This window comes from Crotalus tigris, unplaced genomic scaffold (genome assembly GCF_016545835.1).
Source record: "Crotalus tigris isolate CLP2741 ecotype Arizona unplaced genomic scaffold, ASM1654583v1 scf7180000017571.3126492, whole genome shotgun sequence".
Taxonomy (NCBI): domain Eukaryota; kingdom Metazoa; phylum Chordata; class Lepidosauria; order Squamata; family Viperidae; genus Crotalus; species Crotalus tigris.
Genome location: NW_024096482.1, coordinates 1,742,866 through 1,769,279, shown reverse-complemented (window position 1 = coordinate 1,769,279; position 26,414 = coordinate 1,742,866). Strand labels below are relative to the sequence as shown.

The 26,414-nt window shown below is 42.2% G+C and overlaps 2 protein-coding genes across 2 annotated transcripts; both read right to left on the bottom strand.

Moving 5' to 3' along the window:
* Positions 1-1,737: 1,737 nt before the first annotated feature.
* Positions 1,738-14,792, bottom strand: MCIDAS (multiciliate differentiation and DNA synthesis associated cell cycle protein). Its single transcript, XM_039355181.1, has 7 exons — positions 14,664-14,792; positions 14,006-14,084; positions 13,546-13,631; positions 11,361-11,433; positions 9,403-9,611; positions 8,517-8,627; positions 1,738-2,365 (listed from the first exon to the last, which is right to left on the bottom strand). Exons 1-7 carry the CDS (start codon positions 14,790-14,792, stop codon positions 1,943-1,945), a joined length of 1,110 nt encoding a protein of 369 aa, XP_039211115.1. The 3' UTR covers positions 1,738-1,942.
* Positions 14,793-18,604: 3,812 nt separating this feature from the next.
* CCNO (cyclin O) lies at positions 18,605-23,310 on the bottom strand. Its single transcript, XM_039355131.1, has 3 exons — positions 22,608-23,310; positions 20,428-20,613; positions 18,605-19,455 (listed from the first exon to the last, which is right to left on the bottom strand). Exons 1-3 carry the CDS (start codon positions 22,938-22,940, stop codon positions 18,976-18,978), a joined length of 999 nt encoding a protein of 332 aa, XP_039211065.1. The 5' UTR covers positions 22,941-23,310; the 3' UTR covers positions 18,605-18,975.
* Positions 23,311-26,414: the final 3,104 nt, after the last annotated feature.

Below are 26,414 nucleotides of genomic sequence, written 5' to 3'. Positions count from 1 at the left end.
CATTTGCCAACCATTTTCTCTTTGCTCAGATTAGCAGCAAAATACAAGGAAAAGGAACCTATGGCCTGATTTATTCCATATGGTGAATTACAATTTTTTTTTGAGCTTTGAAGTAGTACACCCCGTTAATTATGCTATTTTCTGTCAACCCTACCCTAAAAATCCAGAGTTTAGCCCAGTTTATGAAACAGGCCAAGGATTATTGTGTTCTAAAAGCACATCAGCAGACTTTTAACTTAACAAAATGTATTTTATGTATAGATGTAACATGGTTTTGTAACTTTTGGGATTTCAATTTAAGAACTAATTTAAGGAAAATTCCATTTAAGAGCAGAACCTTAGCCTGGAAAAGTTCTGTTCTTGAGCAATATTTTTGTATAACTAGAAATCTTTCCTTGAACAAGTGCTATTTAAGCCCATGGTACATGATGATGATAATGATCATGATGATAAATCTAGATTGTTTGAGTCTAAAATCTACCTAGAACTTCTGGTTGAGTCTGCAACAACAACTGCCAAGAATTCTGTTTTTTTCCTATATGTAATGTCATATTCTTCTCACTATCCAAATGAAAATTTCACTTATACTGACCTTCATAGGTAATTTTCCTGAAGATCACTCTCTCCCTAGTCAAACTATGACCATTATAAACTTTCTAAACAGAGAGATGATTACTTGAAAAAAGATATTCTCCCTATCAGGAGAAAATGATGGGTCTATTCAAGTAGCCTTTGAAGAAAACAAAAGCTGTACATCAGGACATCAAATCTTTCTATAATGTGAGATTGAAAAATGTGCCATGGAATGCATTATCATATACTACCTGGAATTACTGTATATGTTTTGCTTTGCAAAACTACCTTGATGCCAATCACCATCAAGGACGGCATTCAAATCTTGAGGTGGACTATTCAACTTTGCCCAGCTATTTCTTACATTTATGCTTTTCCTTTTTTTTTTTTTGTGCACACACACGTGTGTGCAGAGAAGACCATCAAAAGCAAGTAACTACTGGTTTTCTTTCTGAGTCACAACAAAGGGATGTATTTACTGGATTTGTGAGGCTACCTAATCATCAAATGATGGAAAGATGCTTCACTTGAACAACCCTTTGAGACTTTGCGCAGGTATATCATACACTTGCAGTTATGATAAAACAATCTCAATCAATAAGACTACATATACCCATCCCTGCTATGAGCCACTTGTGCAAAATTGGGAGCCATTTCCAGAAAGGAGATCTCTTGCACTAGCATTGTTAGATTCCTTTAGGGACAGAATCTGCTGAAGCAGTATGAGGAATAAACTTCCAGGCTTCTGTAAAGTGAAGGAGAAAAAAGCAGAGAGGAGAGCAGAGAGCAGTGATAAGAGCAGAGCTACTCTAGCTAAAAGACAAGAGGACATGAGATGCAGCTTTAGAAGAAGTTGCTCTTTTGAAATGCTTGAAGAAAAGAATTTGATGATGATCATGTGGAGGATGGGAGAATAATCCAACATCTTGAAACAAAACTATGCTACAGAAGCTAATTTAAGACTGGGATTGCCAGTCAGCAATAAAAAAAAAACCAAGCAGCCATTGCTAAAGTATATCTAATCAGTTTTGACCTTGGATTATTTAGGTAATTCAAGTATTGAGACCAGGTAGATGATAGAATAGCACCATAAATATCCTTGCAGTGGGAGAGGGGGTAATATAGCCATACAATTGGCATGCCACCCCTTTTTAATGCATAAAATAGAGTTTCAGTCACACACTTTTTTGCTCCTCCTGCATGGACAACCCTAACAGGTTTGGTTTTTTCCAATGAAGAAGATCCTTAGCTTAAATATTAGGAACTTTTATTTACTTCTGTTAGCCGTCTATAACACATCACAGCACTTTATATGTGAGGATGAGTGGGATTTTGGCAAGTGTAGTTAGCTGATTGCTTCCTTCTTCAATCAGCTGGGGACCCATCTAAACTTGTAGCCCCCAGTGGCTGTTCTAACAGTAAAAGCATTGCCTTGTGGAAAGGCCAGTGTCCTAATGTTACAGTGCTCTTTGATGGACGTCTTGAAGGACACCCCTTCCTCAAATTCACTACCACTTAAGTCCAGGGAACTCTGACTGCTGCATGTCTGCAATCCATGGAAAGCTCCATACATGTGAATGGCTTCGTTCTCTCCACGAGGACGCTTCGGGCCTCTGTCGTCATCAATGGACTGCAGGGCTGCATTGCATTTTTCTGATATTTCCCTTAAGATTTCATTCACTTCCATGTCCTCTTCATGCTCAGGAACTGACATCTGCTCAAGGCTTCTCTTGCCAGGGCCACAGCTGAGGGAAAGATCAGTGCTGTCTTTGCTCTGAGGGAGCATCATTTTCTGCAACAATCAAAAGTAGAAATGTTGGAAGACATTAGCTGCACGTCATTCTTGTTATTTTACACACACACACAACAGACTATATTGCTAAAATCCCTCATACACTAAAAACAAGCGGAAAATGATTTATTTGGTAAATAGTCACATTTGAATTTTTGTGGGGAAACTCATAAAATGGCTGCCTTGGGTGAGGGCTTGTCATTCACAAAATCAGCACATCGAGACAGAAAGCACCTATGATTCATTCTATATCTTCCCTATCCAATTAATCTTGTTTACTAGGCAGAACACATAATCACAAACCAAACAGTGGGCCATAACCATCCACCATTTGGTTTCTTTAAGAATATCTGTAAAGCAAATCAAAATGATGCTGGAGTATGGTGCCTCTGAAATAGACCAGATCAGGAAACAGACAGAATTATAGGGATGATATTTTATTGTTGTAGGATATATAATCATGAAAGCTACAAGAAACTTCATTCATTCATTCATTTTCTATTTATACAGCTGCCCATCTCACATATGACCCTTTGCTCATCTTATTCCAAATGGAATCTGTTGAGTCCGTGGCGGGAAAATAGACACGAGAAGCAGCTGGAGTTCTCAGTTTCTTTTATTCAGCGTTCAGCTTACAGGAAGATGGCTTCAGCCTCGCCCAAACACCTCGCAGCCTCTTATATAGGCAACTCCCGGGTAAATGGGTTACTTTTCCCGCGCCAGCACCCGCGCATGCGCACGGCGCTGGCGACAGCCTGTCTGGTCCCGGCAGCTTTGCACCTGCCCGGGACTGCCTGCAAACGCCCGAGCCGTTTGCAAGGCTCGGGACATAACACCCCTTTCCCCCGGGCTAAAACTACTACCAACAGACAACATTTATTTTATACGACAATTTGCTCCCCAGTGCTCCCACTGTTTACTGGCTTTTGCCTTGCCGGCAATGTTATGTAATCTTCTAGGTACTTAGGAGATTTCTTTGCTCTCTGTGACCTTCTTAGCTCTGGGTTACTGGCATAAGTTCCCTGACTGGAGGGAGGAGTGAGCCTGTTCTCTCTATTGTGCCCTGGTGTCTTCCAAGGACTGTGCCCCGATGCCTGGCCTGCTTGCTTGCCCACCGGGCTCGTCAGGCCAGGGCTTCTGTTGCTTTGTGACCTGGTTGTCCTACCTAGCTGTAGACCCTCAGGCCCCTTGAAGTGATAGCCACTGCTGGGCGTCTCTGGAGAACCTCCTAGGTCAGTCCAAGACCTGTCAGGAGGCTGTCCATTCCCTGAACCCCATTCTGTGCTCGGGCTCGTGTGGGTTTCTGTACTTTCCCAAAACTCAGGTGTTCCCTGATTTGTGCTAGGGCTGTTGTAGTCGGGACTTGGCTCCTCGACTAGCTCTGTGTATGTTTGACCCCCTGTAGGATTTGGGGTAAGGTCAGGCCAACCTTGGGAATTGTGTGCCCGCTCTCTTGCAGGGAATGATTTGTTGGGATGCCCCCGGGTATCCTCCGTTGCTGGAGTGCTGTGTGATGTGTGTGGAAAGTGAGTATGCCCCCGGGGTGACTCCCTGGCTGGAGGAGGCGTGAGTGCCTGTTGTGTGGGTAAGCTCCATGACTTTCTTTTCGGAGCAATTGCAGAACCTTGGGACGAGCCGTTTGTGGCTCCCTCAGTGGAGGTGGGCAGTCGCTCTTGCCCTTCCCTTTGCTCCAAAGGGTCCCCCTCCCCCCCTGGAAAAGACCCAGGAGTCTCAGCAGAAAAGTCTCGCCTAGGGCGAAGTTGGTCGAGGTGCCGACGCAGGACACGACCGTTGTCCAGGGCAACCTCGTAGGAGAGAGGGCCTGTGATCCTGGACACAGAAGCGGGGACCCATGTATGACCAGGCCCGTAATTGCGAGCCCAAACCGGGGCACCCACAAGTAGTTGTCTGGGTGCCCTAGGATGTGAGGTAGATGAAGGCATTCTGTCCGGATGCAACCGGTCAAGTCTAGTAGTAAGTTGGCGCCCCCAGCGAAGTTCAGCTGGACTTCTCCCTGTAGAAGTGGACGGTGTGGTGCGATAAGAAAGGAGAAAGTCAGCCAACCTGTGATGCCAGTCCCCGTAGGTGAGTCTCTTCAAGGCGTCCTTTGAGATGCGCACCATGCATTCAGCCATACCGTTGGTGGACGGGGGAAAAGGCGCAGACGTGGCATGACGAATCAGGTTTGCCTGTAAGAAAGCTTGGAATTCGGAGGAGGTGAATTGAGGGCCGTTGTCGGACACAATGACATCTGGCAGCCCGTGTGCAGCAAAAATCCCCCTCAGTACCTGAATATTCTTTGCAGTGGTGGTGGATGAGACAGGCACAACCTCAAGCCATTTTGAATGGCTGTCAACAAGGACCAAGAAGAACTGGCCCTGAAAGGGCCCAGCGTAGTCAATGTGCACCCTAGACCAGGGGGACTGTGTTTCCTCCCATCTATGCACAGGAGCTTGGGGCATCTCTGGGCGAGATCGTTGGCACAGGTGGCATGCGTGTACCGTAGCCTCAATACCTTTATCTAAACCAGGCCACCACAAGTGGCTTCATGCAAGAGCCTTCATACGAACAATGCCAGGATGACCCTCGTGGAGGGATTCTAAGACTCGTTGAAATGTGCAAGAACACTGTTAGAAGTGAGCAAGGCCTTGACTTCTTTAAAGCAAGCCTCATGTGCTTGTGACCACAGCCACACAGCTTGTTTGTCTAGTAGCCTGTGAAGAGGCTCAGCTACACTAGCTTTATGTGGAAGAAAAGAATTGTAGAAATTCAGGAGGCCTAAGAAGGCCTGAAGTTCGGCCTTAGACGTTGGCCTGGGTGCTTCTAAAATAGCAGTTAGTTTGGATTCAGCAGGATGAATCCCAGCAGCATCGATTTTGAATCCCAGAAATTCAGTAGAAGGCACCCCAATCTTGCATTTGTCTTTTCTGAACTTGAGGCCTGATTTCCTGAATCTTAACAGGACAGCCCTAAGCCTTTCAGCTAGAATGTGTGTGGAGTCTCCTGCAATAAAGACATCGTCAAAGTAGGGGCAGACCCCTGGTATACCTCGTAGTGTGTTTTCCATTACGCTTTGGAAAATCCCAGGAGCGACATTCACTCCAAACTGTATCCTTTTTACCTTAAAGGCTCCCCTGTGGGTCACAATGGTCTGAGCTATAGCAGCATCATCATCAACAGGCAGCTGTTGATATGCTTGAGCTAGGTCAAGCTTTGCAAAACCACGCCCCCCCTTGAGAGAGGCCAGGATGTGACTGACCACAGGAACAGGATAGGCATGTTGCTGCAATGCCTTATTTAGTGTGCATTTGTAATCAGCACAAATACGAATGTCCCCATTTGCCTTTAGAGGCGTGACAATGGGGGTCTCCCACGGGCTGGAATCAACAGGTTCTAGGATTCCCTGTTGGATTAGTTTGTCTAATTCAGTGTCAATCTTACTTTTTAAAGCAAAGGGGACCCTTCTTGCTTTAATCCTAATGGGAGTGACAGTGGGGTCTAGCTTTAAGGACACAGGTGGTCCTTTGAATGTGCCCAGCTGGGGGCTGAAAACATCTGCAAATTCTTTGCAGACTTCCTGTAGGTCGAGTGTTTGTAAGCTGTTGAGTCCTGTGACGTGTATCCCCAGGGCCTCAAACCAATCGAGTCCTATGAGACTCGTTCGTTCAACCCCTACTACTAATAAGTCTAGTGGACCTTCAAAACTCTTGTATTGCACGTTAAGGGTGGCCTCCCCCTTAACACACACTCTTGAGTTCTGAAAATCTGTTAATACAATATCAGAAGGCCGTAACTTGGCCTTAGTCCCACTACTGGAACAAATCTTCCTAAATGTATGCAATGAAATGATGGAAAGGGCAGACCCTGTGTCTAGTTCCATAGATAATGGAACCCCTTGTAGCTTCACGTTGAGTGACAGCTTGTTCTTCATGGGCTTGTGTGTGCCTGTCCTACAGATGCTTCTTCGCGAAGCGCAAAAACCTACCCTATTCTGGCTGGGGAGTCTGGTACCCTTCAGGCGTTCTTCTTGGGGTTGTGCCTTTCGTCGGGCCAGACACACAGCTGCAATGTGCCCTTGTTTGCTGCATGCCCGGCAGGTAGCGGAGCGGAACTTGCAGTCGGTTCTCCTGTGGCGACCTCCACAGCCGATGCACTTGAGCGGAGCCGAAGAGCTTCCCTTCTGGTTTCCTTCCTTCGCGGGGTGTAGACAGTCGACTTCCTCGTCCGGATCCTCCTCGGAGTTTCGTTGGACGTCTTCCTGGTGCACGGACGCACCCTCTGCACTGCTTCTGATCGGCCGCATGTTCTTGACGGCGCCACCTGCTGTTTCTTCTGCGGTGACTTCCCTTAAGGCGTCTTGGAAGGATAATTCTTCCTTAGCGAAAAGTCTCTGTTGTAGCTCTCGATGCCTTAACCCGCACACGAATCGGTCCCTCAGTCGTTCCTTGAGGTCCTTGAACTCGCAGGGCTTGGCGGCCTTCCGTAACGCGGCGATGTATTCCTTGGCTGACTCACCGGACCATTGATCCCTCTGTTCGAAGGTGTGGCGCCATGAGATAACGGACACCTTGGGGTGGAAGTGCTCTTTCAGCAGCTTCTTCAGGTCTGCGTAGCTTACAGACTCTACTGGGACAGGTGCTGCAAGGTTTTCTGCGATTTCGAAGGCGTCTTGGCCGCAAACGCAAAGCAGGATGGCCGCCTTCAAGCTATCTTCCCTCACTTGGTTTGCCTTGAAGTAGTTCTCCATTCTGGATACGTAGGACTCCCACCGCTCTGGATGTGAGACGTCGAATTCCGAAAGCCTTCTGATTTTCGCCATCTTCGGATCTTCAGGAGACGGGTCTATCAGCCAGCCTACCCCCGAATGCGCACCAGATTGGCGGGCAGCTGCCGAGTCGACGCCGTTCCTCTTCCGCCGCTCAGGACTCCTTGGGTAAGCTTACACTTTTTCCTTTCCAGGTAGTGCAAGGCATCCCACCCTCGTCGCCAGTGTTGAGTCCGTGGCGGGAAAACAGACACGAGAAGCAGCTGGAGTTCTCAGTTTCATTTATTCAGCGTTCAGCTTACAGGAAGATGGCTTCAACCTCGCCCAACGCCTCGCAGCCTCTTATATAGGCAACTCCCGGGTAAATGGGTTACTTTTCCCGCGCCAGCACCCGCGCATGCGCACGGCGCTGGCGACAGCCTGTCTAGTCCCGGGCAGCTTTGCACCTGCCCGGGACTGCCTGCAAACGCCCGAGCCGTTTGCAAGGCTCGGGACATAACAGAATCAAGACAGATTTAATTTGAGTTTCTATCTCATGTTTTCCCCTTTCCTTGCTGTTTCCCCCCCCTTAATGCCTCTCTATGCATTCCTGGACTATTTATTTATTTATTTTCATTTCTCTAGCTGCCTGTCTCAGGTAAGTGACTCTGGGTGTCGTACAGTCATAAAAGCAATTTAAAATACAGTATAGCGTGAAAAGAAATACATATGATGGTCAAGGAAAACGATCATAGGTTTCCATATAGTCAGGAAACAGTACCCTTCAAACACTCAGGGTCCCAGACCTGAGCAGTTAACGAGATCTTCAAGGCTTACAAAAAGCCAATAGGGTCAGGGTCATCCTAACTTCTAAAAGCAGAATCCTCCTGAGGCAGTCCCTGCCAGATGACATTCTCCAGAGCTGCTTTGTTTTGTAACATATCAGTTTCTAATTTTTTAAATTAAAATAGACTAAACAATAATAAAGTCAGGAAGCCAGGCAGACATCAAAGAAAATGTGTGCGATTGCATTGGGTGCCCTGTGATATCACAAGGCCTACCTCTGAAATTTAACTTTACTGTAACATGTCATAATTAATCTCTGATTTTATGCTTGGAGAATATACCAGGGTTAAACCAAGAGCTTTTTGATACGTTATGTGAAAAAAGAAGTCATTTTTAACATAAAAATAACTTTGCTTTATGACAGTATGACCACCTAAGTCAGGGGTGTCAAACTGCCAGTCTACAGGCCGGATGCATCATGGCAAAACCATGCCACCCCATTGCCGGCAATGGAAAAAAAGTCACGATACATCATGACACGTCACGTGACGTTGTGAGTTTGATACCCTTGACCTAAGTGGTACAGAAGTGACCTCCTGAGAGAGATACTTCAGCACTTACATCTAGCACAGAAGCGAGCTGTTTGGCTTGGCTGGCTAGCTCTTTCAACTGGATATTTCTTTCCTTCAGAGAAGCAATTTCTTCTTGCTTTTGTGTCAATGTCTCTTGAAGCTGATGGAAATGAATATGGTCAGGTAGGAATCACGAGCACAGACTATCTTATAAAACAAAAGTTGCCAACAACCAAACTTCCCTCCAAAAACTTTATCTTGCTAAAGTGGTTCATTACTTAATTTTAATGAATGGCAGTTAAATTCTAGCTTTTTAACCTACATTTTGAAACTGCACATTAAAAGACCACAACATACAAATCAAAGAAATACTGAAATTGATTTTCAGTAGAAATAAATTTAAAAAGGCATAGTTTTTAAAAATGCTATAGACATATGCAGCTAAAACCAATGCATTTTATTTTCTTAGTAATTGTTCGCTTTGTTTTCAGTGCCTTTGATTCAGTATTGACTCCTGGCAACTGCATTTTTTTTTTTTTTTGCTAGATATCAAAGTGGTTTGCCATTGCTTCCTTCTAAGGACTGAAAGGAAGGTCACTAAACTGGCTTTATGTCTAAGGTAAGACTATGTCTCACAGCTTCTAACTGATGCTTAACCACTACATCAGAGTGACTCTCTTCCTATTAATTACAGTACAGCTTCCATATTTGGGCTACAAAAATCTGCACAAAAATCTGCACACAACAAGACAGGGAAAATACTTTGCTTCCATTTAGATTCTAGAGTTGCCTGGATTTGCTTCATCTCAGTATGATGGTTCTATAATTTTCCTCTTGCTGCAGTGCTCAGTGCTTTGCATCAATACATTACTGTTTGAATGCTTGCTGCTAAGTAAATGCCTAGCCTACTTTTCATAGCCATTCACTCTTCATACCTGATTATTTTCTACAAGTGCATCCCCCAGCGCTTTTTGATTATGATCTGCTAGTTCTTTCCAGTACTGTTCAGTGGGCAAGACACTCTCTAGGCTCAGATGTGAGACCGGATCAATTTGTGCAGGTTTTTGGAGGCAGGGACTGGGGAGGTTTCCATTATCCACAGGGAAAGAAAAATCCAGCAGAGGAGCCATCAGAGGGGAAGTATCTGGAGAAGAATAGGAGTAAAATTATATAGTTGGTTGACTCCATTTATCTTGCTGGCATGTGCACAATTTAGCTGGGGAGCAATTAAGGCTAAATTAAGCACAGAGCAACTAACTCAGAAGTAATGTTGGTGAATCTCAAAAAGCAGCATCAGATTGCAGACAGTTCTTTCCAGAGGTTTGAGCTGTTGTCTTGCATATGAGCATTGAAATTAAGCTACAGGTTATTCAGCTATAGTATTATTAAGCAACTATCCTATTTGGCTTTGTATAATATTTTTTCAGTTTAAATTCCTTCACTGAAAAAGAACCAATACAGATAGTCCTCAACTTGCGACTACAACTGAGTCCAAAATTTCCATTGCTAAGCAAGAATTAAGTAAGTGTTCTTGCCACAGTTATTAAGTGAATCACTGCAGTTATTAAATTAGCAACAAGGTTGTTAACTAAATCTGGCTTCTCCATTGAGTTCGCTTGTCAAAAGGTCACAAAAGGTGATCACATGACCCTTGGACACTGCAACCGTCATAAATACACGCCTGTTGCCAAGCATCTGAATTCTAATCACATGACCATGGGGATTCTGCAATGGTAGTAAGTATGAACAACCATCATAAATCACTTTTTTCAATGCCATTATAACTTTGAATTGTCACTAAATGAATGATTGTAAGTTGAGGACTACTTGTAGACATGAATGTCTGCAGAAGGGGTAACAAACAAACAAGCAAAAAGTTGGCAGCCACAACTGTGTGTCCGACCCCCAACCCTACTTCTTTTATATGTGCTGCACATGAAATTCACCTAAAACAGGGCTTTGATCACATGGCTGCAGCCACCTTTTTTTTTTCTCTCACACCCCTGCTAGTGGAACTTGATTTTTACCCACAGTTAAGTCAAGGGCAGTTGGAAGGACAAATAGATTATAGGGAGAAAGATTATCCTAAACATTTCAGGGATTTGCCACTAGAGGACATCAGATTAGGAAAGCTTAATTTAAAGCAAGTTTCCCTAAACTTAAAAGGATTTTTTTCCCATGAATTTGATTGGAATCACAGAAATACCAAAAGTGGAGAGATCGCCTTGATAAAAGAAAATCATACCTTGCCCTGAAACAGGCAAAATCTACAAGTAGCCACCCATTTACAGGCCTCTAGTTCTTTACTTTTAGTCTAGAATAATTTTAATACAAAAACCACCTAATATAAAGTAAAGCTGTAGTACTTGGTTAATAAGAATTTGGAAGCAATTTAGAGTATTTAATTAAATCTCCTCCATATTTTGGCACAATGATTTTTGTATGTAAAGAAGATGAGCTTAAAAAATATCAGTGCAAACGAAGCATGTATATGGCAGGTATTTTTCAAAATATTTTTTTTTTCATTTATTTCAAGGAAATATGATTTAATGAGATGGCTACATTGTTTATAATATCTATTCTTTCCCCTAGCCTTTTAATAATAATATTAATGTTATACTTGTGGGATGTTCTTTTGAATATTGTCATTTTATGTTTTTTTTGTTGCCATCCAGAATCATATTTTGTAAATGGGCGGCCATATACATATGGTAAATAAAAATAAATAAGCAAGGGCAAATAGAATGCAAGTTTCTTACACACATGACATATGCATGCATGGTCAATGACTGAAATAAATTCTTTAATCAAGTGGTAGGCAGCCCATTGCAGAAATCCATCGAAACATTTCATTTCCTATATGAAATGTTAATTAAACTCTCTGCATACTTGCCAGATAAGAAATTATCCACGGCATCTCGAAACTCCTGGAAATCAAAGTCATCTTCGGGTTGCAAGGAAGGGCTCTGGAAAGTATAAAAGAAATGAGCCAATTAGGGAAACTTTTCTCCCAGAAACACCTTCTGACGTCTTCTTTCCACGCTCAAAAAACATCTTCAGGCGCACCTGCAAATCCACTGGCCACCCCAGGCAGCGAAGGGAACAAGCTCGCACTGACATGCTGGACGGAAAAACAAAGGGCGGCAGATGTTGGACTTGTCACGGCCGTTAAGGGCAAGTGCTGTTGAGGTATTCGCTGCGATACACTAGTTTTCTTTTGGGGGGAAAAAAAAAAAAACAGACGCGAGAAAGTTGAATCCACCGCCCCTGCGGATTTTACGCATAGGCGACCCCCTCACAGGGGATGCTTCTCCCTACGTGCCATATCGTGATCTAATTGGCTAGACGCTCGAGCCAATCACATTCTTCCAAACTGGGCATTCTTCTCAAGCTGGAGGGAAGCGAATCTGCGCGAGCTTCCCTTTCCAGTAGCCCTGGTTAGCTGACTAGGTTGTGCCCAGTGGATCACGTGAACACCGCCCTTGGTATGTGTTGCGCCAAGCTGAGCTGCCACTTTATAAAGCTGCATCTTATAAAATAAAATGGAAAATTAGCAAATTGGCGACTTATCATCTGCCCTACGGATCCTCCCTACCATAATATTATCTAATCTGATTAATTCTGGTTGTGGTGAAGGTGCAAAGTACCAATCTCGTCTAAGATTGCAATCCAATCCATACACTACTTTTCCCTTAGAATAAAACCTGAGGATTCACTTCCTTTAACTTCTGAAAAGCATAAATATTTCTGGCAGATTATTTGCAAAGTTCAACAATACATTGCAGGGTGCAGCTATTTCAAAGGAAACTCAATAGAGTGGATCTAAATCTCAGAAAAGTATATATACAATTGCAGTAAAATTAACTGCCATAGTCTCACACAGACATATATACTCTGACCTATGGTTTGTCTAACTGTGATTTATTGAATAATCCATGATCGTCTAGTTTGTACTTCAGGTGTTCAAGATATAGTTGGTTAGTATAATATCTGAAGCCATAAATTCTAGTTTTTAAACCATGATGGCTATTCACATAACATACAAAAGTCAAAAACAAGCAATCCACATTATGATTTAGCCCGTTATATAGCCATGTAATAAAATGATAGTAGTAAAGTATAACATCTTCCACTTAGTTTTCTAAAAACATTTCCCCATCCCCAAAGTGTGCATGCTGATCCTTGGGCTGATCCTTTAAAACACCAACAAGCAATGGAAGCTTTCTGTAGTATCCCCTCATCACAACTACTGGAAAATTCTCTGCACCTGCACTGAAGCATCCACAGTTCTCATTTTTAGAAATTACTATCTGAAATTCCAATACTTATGTGACATCCTAAATCAATCTGGATTTGTTCTACTTTCCATGTTTAACAATTGTCCACTTGTCAGGAAAGAAATGCTGTTTTGTGCATTAGCAGCAAGAATAAGACTTTTTTAAAAAAAAATGTGTGGTCTCCTTTGATCCAATCTTAACTCCAGATTTCTTGGGTAGTGCCTGTAGCTTTCTCAGCAGTACCATGGGAATGGTTTCCCAGTGCATTTTTCTGGTACATTTCTCAACATCCAAAGATCACCTATGGCACTGGACTCTTCTGATGGTCTCTCATCCAAATATTATCTAGATCAGGGGTAGGCAACCTTGGCTTTTTTATGACTTGTGGACTTCAACTCCCAGAATTCCTGGGCCAGCATGGATTGAAGTCCACGAGTCATAAAAGAGCCAAGGTTGCCATCCCTGATCTAGATAGACCTCCATCACTAACCAGATCAAACACCGCTTAGTTTTTGGAAACAGCCAGTGTCGGCTATCTGCTGCCACCTGGCGGATTGCTAAGGATGAGGTCCAGGTTTCTCAATAAATCTATGTAGGTTAATTGGAGGCCGCTTTCCCTAGTGGGAATGAATACCAAGCACTTGAGTGTTTGGCGTTCTGCAAGGCACCGGGACCACTTCTATCCCAATGCAGAGCTCAACGAGAGAAGTATCCTCCAATGTAGCTAAAATAGCCGGTATCAATGCGCGATTCAAGTCGCGCCTGTTTAAAAGCGCCGGTGGGCGAGGACTATCGATTTACCTGATGAAGAGCCGCGTCTGTAGAAGCTTCCCGCTGAAAGACTGAGGTGCAATCCGCTAAATCTTGCCAATCGATGGTAGCAAAGGCTAAAGGGAAACCACAGACCAATCATAGGAAACCAACTTTAAAGACTGACAGACGTGTACGGGAGGCAGTGTGCAGGGAAAGCTAGGCTTGCGTTTGTGACTCGAGGGGTTTTATTTTGTTTTGTTTTGCTATTGTAGTAGACGATTAGAGCGTCTGTCTTCCAGATCGTTTATTCCTGAATACTTATCAGCTTCAAAAGTTGGGTTTTAAAAAAAACAAAACAAGATATAGGTGGTGAAAGGGGCAACCGTGAGGAATGTGTTAATAAAAAGGTGACTTAGAAGGTCGTTCATATAAACGTGTGTCTGTATGTGAGCGTACAGTGCCTGAACTTATCTTCTAGCTGGAAATGAAGATTGCAAACCGAACTCACCCGCCTCTACTGAGTCCGGAGATGGGTCGTTATGAATAATTATGGGGCAGCTTCTGGGATGCAGGATCTTCCGTGGCACCTGCGGGCAAACAGTTGCAAACAAAAATGTTAATCTTTTTCAGGCAGCCTGAGCATATCTCTCAGCCTCAGGCAACTCAGGGTCCCTTAACTTCTTAAATTGGGCTGCCTGATCTCTGCCCAACAAAGCTTTACTTTTGATTGAGTTTGTATTGTGCAAGGAAATCTTTATCCTCTTTTTAAACTACACATACACGGACACACACACACACACATATACCTATATGATATAGGTATATATCTCCTGTGCTTTCTGTATATTTTACTTATACCATATAGACATAGATAGAGATGATGTATGTAAGCACAGAAAGCAAAGGAACTTGAATTTCTCCCTTTGACAGTTTGCTCCAATATCAGAGCACTGGCCAAGGCAAGAAACTTTGCACATGCCCAGAGATGCTCGCTCCCTTATCAGTGCCCATCTTCGAGGGATTGAACGAGAAATCCAAGTTTTCTCTGGTCCAGACCATGTCCTTGGTTTAACCACTGGGCGACGCTGTCTCTCGCCCTAGAGGGAGCGAGCGAGCGAGCGAGCAGCCGTTTCTCCGGTTCGCGAGGTCTGTCTCCAGCAACGCACCTTTCTCTCTACTTTGCACGGCTTTTTGCCCAACCTGCCAGCCAAATCTTGCACCCTGTTGGGACAGAGGCTGCCACAGGCTTGCCTGCCGCCGCCGCCGCGGCCGGCTCCACTATCGCGCTTTTGCATCGGGACTCGCCGCCCGACTCGCCACCCAGAACGCGTCGACTGATCGGTTGGCTGGAGCGGTCTGGCCGCGGTTGGGGAGCCTGGCCTTCTCTCGTGGGAAGAGAGAGCCGAGGGGAGGCGGGCCGGCTGCCGTTTGAGCGCCAGAGGTGGCGCCTTTACCTTGGCACACACCAGCATGGCAACAAGCGAGCCCAGCCTCATCCCGCCGTCCCTCCTCTTCCAGTCCTTTCCCCGCTCCGCCCGGAGATTAGGCTAGATCGCCACCGCTGCGGCTCGGAGCAGACGTACGAAATTGCGCCCTTTCTCTGCCTCTTGGCGCCCCGGCCAACCGACCAGCGCGGCTGAGAGTCCTTTGTCTTAACTCACCGCAGCCCGATGAAAGACAATCCAAACCTAGGCTCTCAATGTGTCCGTGCCCCTGAACATAGGCAGAGAGCATTTTTTAGCTCCCTGGCCAACAGCCCCGGTCCTGCTCCTATTCCCTTGGAAAGCAATCTCAAGGATCTACTTAGATGCCCATGTTAAGTGTTCAGATTATGCCAATTTTAAAGGCAAGTTAAAAGTTACAAAAGTTTACTGCTGCAGGGTAAAAGCTTCCAGGACACCTTTTAGCTACATCACACACTTACTTGCTTGCTTGCTTGCTTGCTTGCTTGCTTACCTACCTACCTACCTACCTACCTACTCACTCACTCACTCACTCACTCACTCACTCACTCACTCACTTACTTTTTGATTTGATTTGATTTGATTTGTGTGCAGCCCATCTTGCCTAATCTTGGCGATTCCTGACCCAAGGAAACCCAATCACAAAAGCAAAGAATCACTTGAGCCTTTCAGACAAGTTTGACACTTTGGATGAAAGTGATAGGAAGTTGGCAGAATTGCAATCAAAACCATTAGAAATCCCCTCCAGATACAGAAATTCTTTACAGAATCCAAAAAGATAAAACTGGCCAAGGGTGGCAGCCATTCAGCCAAACATTTCTTTCAAGATACCAGAGATCACGCCTATTAACAGAGAAAAGGTCCCTTCCTTTATTAAGCAGGAAGCCAATTTATTCAATGATTTGAGTGGAAAGACCAACAAACTCAACAGTGTACCTAACCACCAAGTAACCCCTATTGACCATCCATCTAATTGCAGTTTATGGTAGTTCCTAGAGGGTGGGCTCTATTTCTGGAAGGAGTAAAGGGGAAGGTTTTTCTATCAAGGTAACTACCTTGGGCCTGTAACTCAGTAGCCTACCTTTCAATTGCTGTACTGCACATTATGGTGTCAAAATAAATTCTGCCTGTGCTCCAAGTAACTTCCCTGAGTGGTCTAGATTTGAACTCAGGACTTTGCTTCTAACCAGCATAACTGGGCCTCTGTTAGGGATATACAAATATTCCAACTCTTAATAAGAATAGATGGCTTATTCATCAGAATGAAATGACAGGGTCTTGCCTGCCTTCAGACAGCAAGAGGAGAGGATAACGTTTTAAAATGCTTTCCCTTCCCCCATTTAAAAACAAATTCTCTCTCTGTAAAAAACTAGCCTGTTTGGCAAAATATTGTTTTGGAATCTCTTTCCCTGATGTACTAGCTTTTTTTCTTTTGTTTTCTTTCAACAGCCATATGCACTGTATGAAAAGGGCATATCTCATTCCTAGTTTGATGTGCTACAGTTCATTTCTTTGTCTCTTAGGAATTGTTATACAGTAAGGATCCTGTAGTAGCACTGCGGAAAATCATTATATTTTGAGGAATTTAGAGACATTTTTTTATTTAGAAAACTAAAAGTTTAGAATTCATTCTAAGCTATGCTTAATCTGCTTGTTTTTCACTCTTGCTTGATAATTAAGGAAAGAGGGGATCTTCACACAACTGGCTTACCTGCATATAAGTCCTTGAAATTACAATGGGCCTACCTCGGGATACTTGCAACCTGGATTTGAAGTTCTGACAGCCAGACCCCCCCCCCTTGTGATTATGAGACCACATGCTGGACACTCAGCAACTGGCCCACACTTATAGTATTTGCAGCATCCCGTGGTCACGTGACCACATTTCACAACAATTTTATTGCAAACCAGCATTTACTTCTGATTTTCTGCAAAACTGGCCTATAGCAAACCATTTAACAACTGAGGTGTTTGCTTTACAACCTCATTGGTCACTTAATTACCATCACTAAAAAGATTGTAAAATCAGATCAGTTGATCACATGGATGACCTAATTTACAACCATCACAACTTAGGACCATGACTGGCAGGCTCCATTATGGTCATAAGTCAAGGACTACTTGTAGTTCTCAGAACTTTTGTTTTCTTTCCCAGAGTTAAGCACCATTCATCAAAGTCAGGTCCTGAAGTCTTCTTATCATAGAAGCAAGGATTTTAAAATCCTATTATTGGCCTTTGAGCTTTGGTACAAGTGTGCATCCTGGCCTTTTTGGGATCTCTCCACTGTTGTTATTGGGACTTCTTATGGCTGAAGGAAGAGAACTTTGCTTGGTATGTTATGCTTTTATGTTTCTGTTTACATTTGCCTACTAAGGTTATTAATGAAGCTCATTGGGGTGCTCATTGTACTGGATTCTCATTGTCTGGCATGTGGCCACTCCTATTACCATACCATACCATGGCCTCTGAAAGTAGCCTAATAAGCTTTCTTTGTGGTGGACCTCATGCTAATGAAAAATTTCAGAAATTTGGAAAGCATTTATTATAGCATCTTTCAATTTGTTGAAAACTCATCTCTTCTTCCCGGCATGAATATTGAAATAATTTTTTTCATTCTCTGTGTTTTATTGATTTTTTTTTTACCATCTTAATAGTATTATTTTATTGTTTTGCTTTTCTGTATTGCTTTGGAATACAGGAAAGAGGGCACATTTATAAACTATTTTTATGAACTATTCTGAAAAAGAAAGATGATTTATTAGCAGGAAATTAACATCATAGTATTGAACTTAATAGGGACAGAAAAATGCAATGCTATTTTAAACATCAGCAATCTTAAAGGAGAGAAATGTAGTGCTTTCTTTCATATGTCCTCAATCATTGTCACTCTTGTTTTACCAGAGCATTGGAAGGTGGCATGGGTGAAAAGAAATTGTTGGGGCTCGTCTGTGTACAGCAGAAAGGGTATCACAAAAGGAGGGAGTGGTAGATGAACACACCCACCCACACCACTTTCTGATGTTTTACAGCACTTTCTTTCTAAGAGATGGCTCCCTTTTCATAAGTTATAAAGGATTCCCCTGTCCACTTGTGTCCAACTCTATGGGATGGTGCTCATCTCCGTTTCCTAGCCGAGGGAGACAGTGTTGTCTGAAGACACTTTCCATGGTCATGTGGCCGGCATGATTATATGCCAAAATGCACAGAACGTTGTTACCTTCCACTGAAGTGGTACCTATTTATCAACTCGCATTTGCACACTTTTGAACTGCTAAGTGGGCAGGTGCTGGGGCAAGTAATGGGAGCTCACCCTGTTGCAGAGCTTAGGTCTTTAACTTGGGCTGTCAATTTTCCAGCTGACAAGCCCACCGTCTTAACTGCTGAGCCATCAAGCCCTTTTATAAGTCATAGTTAGATCCTGAAGCTGCAGTTTCAAACATTACTGATTAAAGGGGAATCTACTTAAGACTTATTTATATATGTAGGACTGCGAACTATATTATGAAATTGCTTCTTTTCTAAGTGCTTCTTGGATAAATTTATCTTTTTCATAAGTGGAGACAGAAAACAATATAACAAATCACAATTAATGATAAAAGCTTTATTAGATAAACATCTTTACAATGTTGTTTTCCTTCTTATGGCTTCAAACTGAACTATCATTTTAATAAATAAAGTACCAGGCATAATATACATTGTTTACAACTCTAAGCTATTACTTAAAATGATGTCAGTGCAATATATGTCTAGTGTGCAAAATAGAATCTGAAATTATCTGTAAAATATTAAAGAATCTGCTCTTTGATTCTTATGGCTAAATCAATACCACAGCTTCTACTAATAAATATAAATACAGTATTAGAGATTATTGAGTAAATATTCAAAGTGAATACTGTTATTTCAGAGGTATTGCAACTATCAGTGATCCTTTTATTTAGGAACTGGAACAAAACAGAAAACATAAACTTCCGAATTCATGGTCCACAAATTTCAAATAGTTTTTGTTGGGTTAACTTATTTTTCTAAGTGCAGACACTGATCTGCAATTTCAGGAGGTAGTACCAAAGGCAAAGAGCCCTCATTTAAAGAGACCAGTAAATGTAACTTGTCCAAGCAGTCTTGCAAAACTCCCTCTGGATAGTCACTTAAGTGCAAGTCCAGCGGTTTCTGGTGCCGCAACATCTGATCAGCCAGCCTCAAGCAACAGACAGCCAACAAGGAAGGCATGTATTTATTAAAGGCATAGTCAGCCAAGCTAAGTTCAGCCACACCTTTTGCTAGAGCTTTGGCATTGTTGGCTTCCCAAGCATCAGCTTCACATGCTTCCATTCGCATATGGGTGAAGTGTTCAAGAAAAAAACTGATGGTAGGAGCTGACAGATTGAACTGAAGCTTGTTGAGAATGATGCATTCCAGATTGCAGAGCTGCTGGCGAGAGAAAGTATCACAACAAAGGGCCAGGAGCTGTTTCACCTTTGGTGGGTGCACTTCAACCTGTAAAACACACAAGCATAGAAAGCAATATGCAGGAATTTAGGCAGAAGATAATATCTTGGGATGCTTCCAGTACTGAATGTTGTTTTTTCCAATGGTTATTATTTTTTGTCACTCTTAATGTCCTTAGCATCAGATATTCTTTTTTTAAATTATATTCATTAGCTGGAAAATCAAAAGATATAATAAACTTATTCAGATTAATGTAAATTTAAATGCTTAATCTTGGCTTAATCTTTTTTAAGATATTGTTTTCTGGAGCTGCAGCACACATCTCCACATAGAGGGAGATTTGATTGGGAAATTATAAACATGGGGATTTAGATATTAAAATGTTAACATGGTAGGAAAGCTCTTGGTCTCTTCCTTATCTTTTTCCTGTGACCTATCAGAAGCCTTCGGAAGGAATCTAATTGATTATTTTCCTCTTTGAAGATGCTCTCTATGCTCAATCTTATATTTTTAGAAAAAAAATCTCCTGACTTTGTTTAGATTTTTTTTTTTTTTTTTTTAGAAAATAGCTCCTGACTTTGGAGAGGTTTCTGAAGAGTGGACTGCAGATGGCTTCAAGGCCAAAGACGAAAAATTTCTGTAATGAACTTTCACAATTCATGTCAAGCTCCAAAACCAGGATGTCTATCCTGTGAAATATGATATCCTGCAACAAGGATGGAGATATTATGTTCTTTAACAGTAGGTTGAGCTCAATAGAACATCACTTGTTTGGCTCTTGTTGTTTTTTAAATGAATTTAGGAAACTGAACAAAGTGACTGATGATTCAGGAGGGAATAGAGCAGTTTGTGATACAGACCAACATAAAATTGCTTTTTGTGAACATAATTTCAATATTAGATGTACAAAGGAAAATCTAGCGATCAACTGAGAGAGAAGAAGAAGGGGAAGGAGAAGGAAGAAGGAAGGAGAAGGGGAAGAGGAGGAGGAGGAGAATGAAATTTTTGAGACCCTAGTACCTGTTTGCAAGAGATGAAGAGTGAGGTGACCCCAAGGAGTTGAAAGCAGTCAGCAGCCACTGGGGTGGTTATGAGAAAACGGTCTAGTGTGTTTACTGTCAGGCATAAGGATTCGAAAGAAAAGCCAAAATGTTTATGCACTGGAATTAGCCAGCTGATCAGTTTGCAACGGGCATCTGTAGTTATCTGGGAAGCCAAGAAAAGAAGGTGTTAGGATGCAAAAGAGATATCATTGAAATCTACATGCAGCCATAGAATACAATGGATTAAAATGTTAGTATGGAATTATTTCAAAGACAAGGGATATTTACTGGTTACTTCTGATTTCATTATTTAAATTGCTTTCAATGTGAATAAATATGAATAATTGAAATAATGAATGCATTTGCATCCTGAATACTGTTATTAGTATGTTTATCAAGTGGCAAGCATACAAAGGAACAATACTATCCAAACAACGAGCTGGTTGCAAATTAGATTTTGTTTCTATTTTGCTTTTTTTAAAAAAAGATATATCAATATGGTCAAATTGGAACAATAAATATAGGATTATATACATTATAAGTGTTAACAGGAATCTATGAACAAAAGAACAAATATGAGAACAAGAAAAAACACAGTAAAACACTGAACACAGAAATTGCTATTAATTTACTGAATTATTAATTTATTGAAAATACTAATTGCAATCATATTTGATACTATATTTACCAGTTATGTTTTTCAAACATGTTTGCAATTTATTGGGCTTTAGTTGCATTTGATTGTCATCAGTCCACATACATTTTATATGACTGGTCAGCTCCGGCCATGCTCACCCTCCCCTTCATTGCAAAACAACCAAGATATGTCCCAAAGGTGCTTTTTCAAGAGGCAAATGGACTTGGTTTTTCTTTGAAGAAGTTTCACTTTTCATCCAAGAAGCTTCTTCAGCTCTGATTGGATGGTGGGGAATGGAAGGATTTATATTCCTTGTAGTCAGAGCTGAAGACGTTTCTTGGATGAGAAGCAAAATGTCTTCAAAGAAAAACAGGAAAGTCCAGTTGCCTCTAGAAAAAGCACCTTTGGATGACTTGAGAATATCCATACACAACTAGAATATGTACATACAACAAAACACACACATATTTATACCTTTAAGTATTTTTATTTTTTAGTGAAAAAAAAGTGTTCGTTCTTCCATCCTTACTGGAAAAGCCATGTATGAAAGGTATAAAGAAAACTCAACAAAGAATGGCACATGGCATGAAGAAAAAAAATATTTAAAGTGCTTTGTCAGTCATTCCCTACTGTTCAATAAGATCCTCCTTCATTAGGATAAGTCACCAAAAAGTGTCTGAGAATTTAGAAACAAAAAGCAACAGATATCTAATTTTATTAACATCTGATATGCACATTTATCTCAAAGAAATGTGCCCATTGTAAAGCAGTATTATTAGAGCATAAGTGCAGCATACCGGACAACTATGTTCAGGCTATAATGCAAATGCGTACTCAAAATTCCAAGAATACATGTGTATAACAATGGAAGCAATTAATAAAGCATATATCTGAGCCAAAATATGATGCACATCTGGCAATCCTCCCCACATCACATCTAAAATAAAGTTCAAGCTCAGATCCTGCCCCATCTCATTGATCAGCTCTAGCCATTCAGCCTCTAATCCAAATTTTCAAATGTCCCAGAAGCAGCTCTTTTAAGAATGATTGCATGCACCAAAATTTGTCTGTGTTTGGATTCCTATTTTGGTGCAGGTGCAGGTGAGGCACTTCAAGGTTTCTCCCTAAACAAAATTGCATTCTGTGAAGGAAAGAGATGGAGCATCCAAAACAAAACATAGCGTTTTCCTACCAGGACTGTGTTGTGTCAAAAGTCTAAGGGTGTGTATTTGTGTGTGTTTCTTCTGACTTGGTTCAATAAGTGACTCTGAATCCTCCACCCTAGGGGAACCTGCATGTGCCTCCTCACGGAATAAACTTAACTCTGGAAAAGCCCTATCGGGAAAGGGGGAAGACGAGAGCGGAGAGAGCGGAGGTTCACTTTGGCCCGGGGGAAACTCTGCCCAGGCTTTTCGTGGGCACATGAAAAAGAAGAATCGCGACCTCCTTCTGGGCCGAAGGGCGGACCAGGTTGGACAGCGACCTGATTTCGTTTCCTCGGACCGCCTTTCTCTCCTTACTTGTGGCTGCTGTGCCAGCGGATCAAGCGGGTGGAACTTGCCCTCCAGCTCCTTTCGGAAACGGTACCAGCTCTGCCCATAGTCGCGGAAGATCTGGCGCTCCAGAGGGCGCATGGGTTCGCCGCGGCTGCGAAGCCGACCCACCGGAGGCGGCTTACTTTTCTTCACCGGCGCGCGGAGCTGGCGGCCGGCCACGGTGCCGCCGCCGCCCGGGGGCTCAGGCCGCTCCTCGGGGGTCACGTCCTCGTGCCGCTGCCGCTTGAGCGGAGGGTCTGGCCGGCCGCTGGGAGCCGCAGCCGCGACGCGCTCCTGGCTAATCCGTGTGATGACCATCCTGCGGCTCCGCGCTCCTGGCTGCCTCTCGGGCAGCGCCGAGGCGAGAGGCGCGGGGTCGGCTATATGTTCGGCAGCGCTGCCCCGCCCCTGCGCCCGCCCGCCCGCCGGGGAGGCATTCTTCCGTCGCCTCGCCGGCTTTCCCGGCTAAAGAACCGCTCTCGCAAGGCGCCCTGGGGTTTCTGAGCGGCAGGAGCAGGTCTCTCGGCCTCGGCGCGCGTGTGTTGGCTCCCTACCTCGCCCTGGGAGGCGACACTTGTCGTTCTGAAGGGGCGCCTGCCATTTTATCTGCCGTCGAGACGGTCGAAGGACCTAGAGATGAGCCCTCCAGTCTCATGAAAACTTTGGAGGGTTTTTTTTTTTTTAAGGCCCTCTTTTGCTTTAGATTCCCCTGCCTTTACGTCTATAGCCTGATTCAAAAGCCCTTGTTTTCTGGAAACCGGCGGGCAGAATGTGTCCCTCCAGTGCGAACAAGAGAGCCGGGAGGCGGTGAAGAAAGGCGCCATCTTCCTCCTTCGCCAATCTAACTGTCGAGCCACAGCGGGCCTACTGTTTTTGGATGGCTTAGCTAGAACGATTATTAAACCGAGATTGACGACCACCTACACATACATACACCTTGTATGAATTACTATAAAACTGACATGTTGAGCACATTCACCCTTTACACTAAGCCATGGCCTTTTGTGCCATTCCTTCTTGAACAAACAGCTGCTAGAATGTATACCAAATACAAAATGGCCAAACTCTTTATTTTATAATCAAAGCTTGAATTTACACATTGCTAAATCAAACCTAAAAACACAATAGTTTAGCAGAAGGAGTGAAGCTAAGACAATTCTGTTTGGGGACATCTCTGATTTCTATTATCAGCCTGGATTCTCTAGTTGTACAAAATAGAAATACTGGTAAGCCAAATATCTACCATCTAGAGGACACCAGGTTAGGAAGAATGGATTTACTATTGGAAGTTTGTATCTTGAAAAGAGTATTTCTTGAAATACGAAATGGTTAGATTAATAAAATAGCTTAAGGCTGCCTAAAAGAACAAAATTAGAATGGCTGCTAAAATGTTTTTTTTTTAATACAAGGAACTTAAAACTATAAATGGCAGTAAAAAAAGCCCTTCTTGTAAATCAATACATATTTCAACACATACACTACTGGCAACTTCCTGAAACAAAATATGTTTTGAAATCACAAACATTCATGTTAAGAACATAGGAAAAAGTTACTTAAGATGTAGAGCACTGAGCCCAACTACTATAGTTATCCTCTCCACAGTAACCAATCACCAGAGGCTTTGGGGAAGTTGGCAGTAAGACATCCGCCCAACAGTATCCTCTCTAGCAGCTGACCCTGAGAAAGACACATCCTAGAGGTAACATATATGGTAGCTATAAGCCTAGCCTTATCCTTACCAATTCTTGGATTTCTGCATTATATAAATTTCCAAACTCCCTTCAACCCTTAATTTTTCTTTAAAGCCATATAAATTGTGGGCCGTCATCCTCTATTTCACAATGTGCTTTATAGGCTTTGGTCAGACTGTATAGCAAACTGCAGGAACAGCTCCAGCTTCTCTCTGAAACCCAATTTGGTCTACTGTAAGATTAATGTGGATTTTAAAAATCACTATATTAAAAGTGTCATATTAACAGTATTGAATAGATATAAACCCAGATTGTACCAGAAAATGCCTTATGGGTCTCAGTACAAGAAACATTTTATAGAAGAGAAATAGCGGGCAAAGAGAGATGATTAACATATTGGGAACAGTTAGAACAAGACCATGGAGAATGCAAGATGAATTGAAGAGATCAGTTGACTGCAGAAGGACTTAGCTTTAAATAGTTTTCATATGCATAGTTTTAAGATAGATAACAGGACGTTTGAAACTGAACAGCACAAGGCAGAATCTGAAATTGAACTCTGCAAATGATGAACATGTAATTGCTAAACTATATAAACTTTTGTTGAAATGTGAAGTGGAAGAATAAGTGAAAGAGTGTATGTTAAAATGGGTAAAGAACTTTGGATAAAATGCACTGATGGATCAGTGGAAAAATATGTGGCCAAAAGGACTGAAATTATAACCTAAAAGAGAATTTTTATAAAATGATGTATTATTGATACCTGACTCCATAAAATATTTATAATGTATAAAGAACTTCAGATTTGCGTTAGACTTTTTAAAAAGCCAGAACATTTTGGGTTCAAATACAGTGATACAAAGAATTTGAAAGATTGATATTCAATTGAAATCAGAACTGGATGGACAATTAGAAAAGAGTTATGGGAGGTATGATAATTGCTGCAAAATTATTATATAGACAGAAATGAAAAGACTGAAACACCCATAGTGGAGGAATGGCTGTTGAAGATTATACTGTAGAATCAAACTGCCCAGAATTGCTTTGGATAGCAATAGGGACAGCATCTAAATAAATTACTTAAATAAAATTAGCAGAGATGGCAAAATTGACTTGTCTGATAAAGGACAATAACCATATTTGTATCATCTAGATCATTTATGAAGAGTGCTGGTCTCAGTACAAAACCTTGAGGTACCCCATGCTTCTCTCCATTGAGAACTACACACTGAATGTGATCAGTCAACTGTGAATCCATTTGGTGGTAGTATCTTACTAATAAACTATGGTCAGTCAAATAGCTTACTAAAATCCACAGCATTTCTCCAATCTGCTACTTTTAATAAATTTTGTCTGATATGTTTTTAACAAACCCATGCTGGCTTCTAGTAATTGTCTTACTTGTTGCTAAGTGCTCCCAAATCCACCACCTGATTATCTTTTCCAGGATTTTCCCAGTATCAATATCAAACTGGTTGGTCTGTAGTTTCCTGGATCCTCCTTTTTCCTCTTGTTGAAAATTGGAATATCAGATCTTTTCCAGACCTCTGGCAGTTCCTCTAAGGTTCTGTTCAGTGGTTCCAAGAGAACATCTATCAGCTCCTTAACCCTGGGATGTAAACCATCTGCTCCTGATGATTTGAACCCATATAGAGTGGATTCGTGTTCTCATGCCTATTTTGATCTGCATTCCTGCTGCTTCCGTCTTGCTTTTGGTAGGTTGGACTATTTTTCCTTTCCGCGTGAAGACAGATACCGAGAAGGAATTAAGTAGTTCTACTTTCTCCCTGCAGCCCATCACCTTCTTGCCATATTCTCCCATTAATGGCCTGATCATTCCCTTGATTTCCTTCTTGTTCCTTACACATTGAACTTGTATTTTTGGCATTTGTTGCAAGTGTTAGTTCATTCTGAGCTATAGCTTTCTTGACTTGGTTCTTGCAAATTTGGACAGTTTAGTGGTATTATTCTAATTATCTGGCTCTCTTTTTTATATACTTGTCCTTTTTGTCTTGGTTACAGTTATCTTGCTTATAATTCTGAATTATCTTCTGTGTACCTAGTCTATCATTTTTTACAATTTCCCCCAAAATTCCATTTT

Coding starts and splice junctions, on each gene's coding strand:
- MCIDAS (XM_039355181.1), bottom strand. CDS start 14,792: ATGCAAAAGCGCGATAGTGGAGCCGGCCGCGGCGGCGGCGGCAGGCAA. Junction 14,085..14,663: donor CGTGCAAAGTAGAGAGAAAG/GTGCGTTGCTGG, acceptor GTTTGCCCGCAG/GTGCCACGGAAGATCCTGCA. Junction 11,434..13,545: donor CAGACGCGGCTCTTCATCAG/GTAAATCGATAG, acceptor TATACTTTCCAG/AGCCCTTCCTTGCAACCCGA.
- CCNO (XM_039355131.1), bottom strand. CDS start 22,940: ATGGTCATCACACGGATTAGCCAGGAGCGCGTCGCGGCTGCGGCTCCC. Junction 20,614..22,607: donor CGCTGGCACAGCAGCCACAA/GTAAGGAGAGAA, acceptor TTGGCTTCCCAG/ATAACTACAGATGCCCGTTG. Junction 19,456..20,427: donor TCTTCATCTCTTGCAAACAG/GTACTAGGGTCT, acceptor TGTGTTTTACAG/GTTGAAGTGCACCCACCAAA.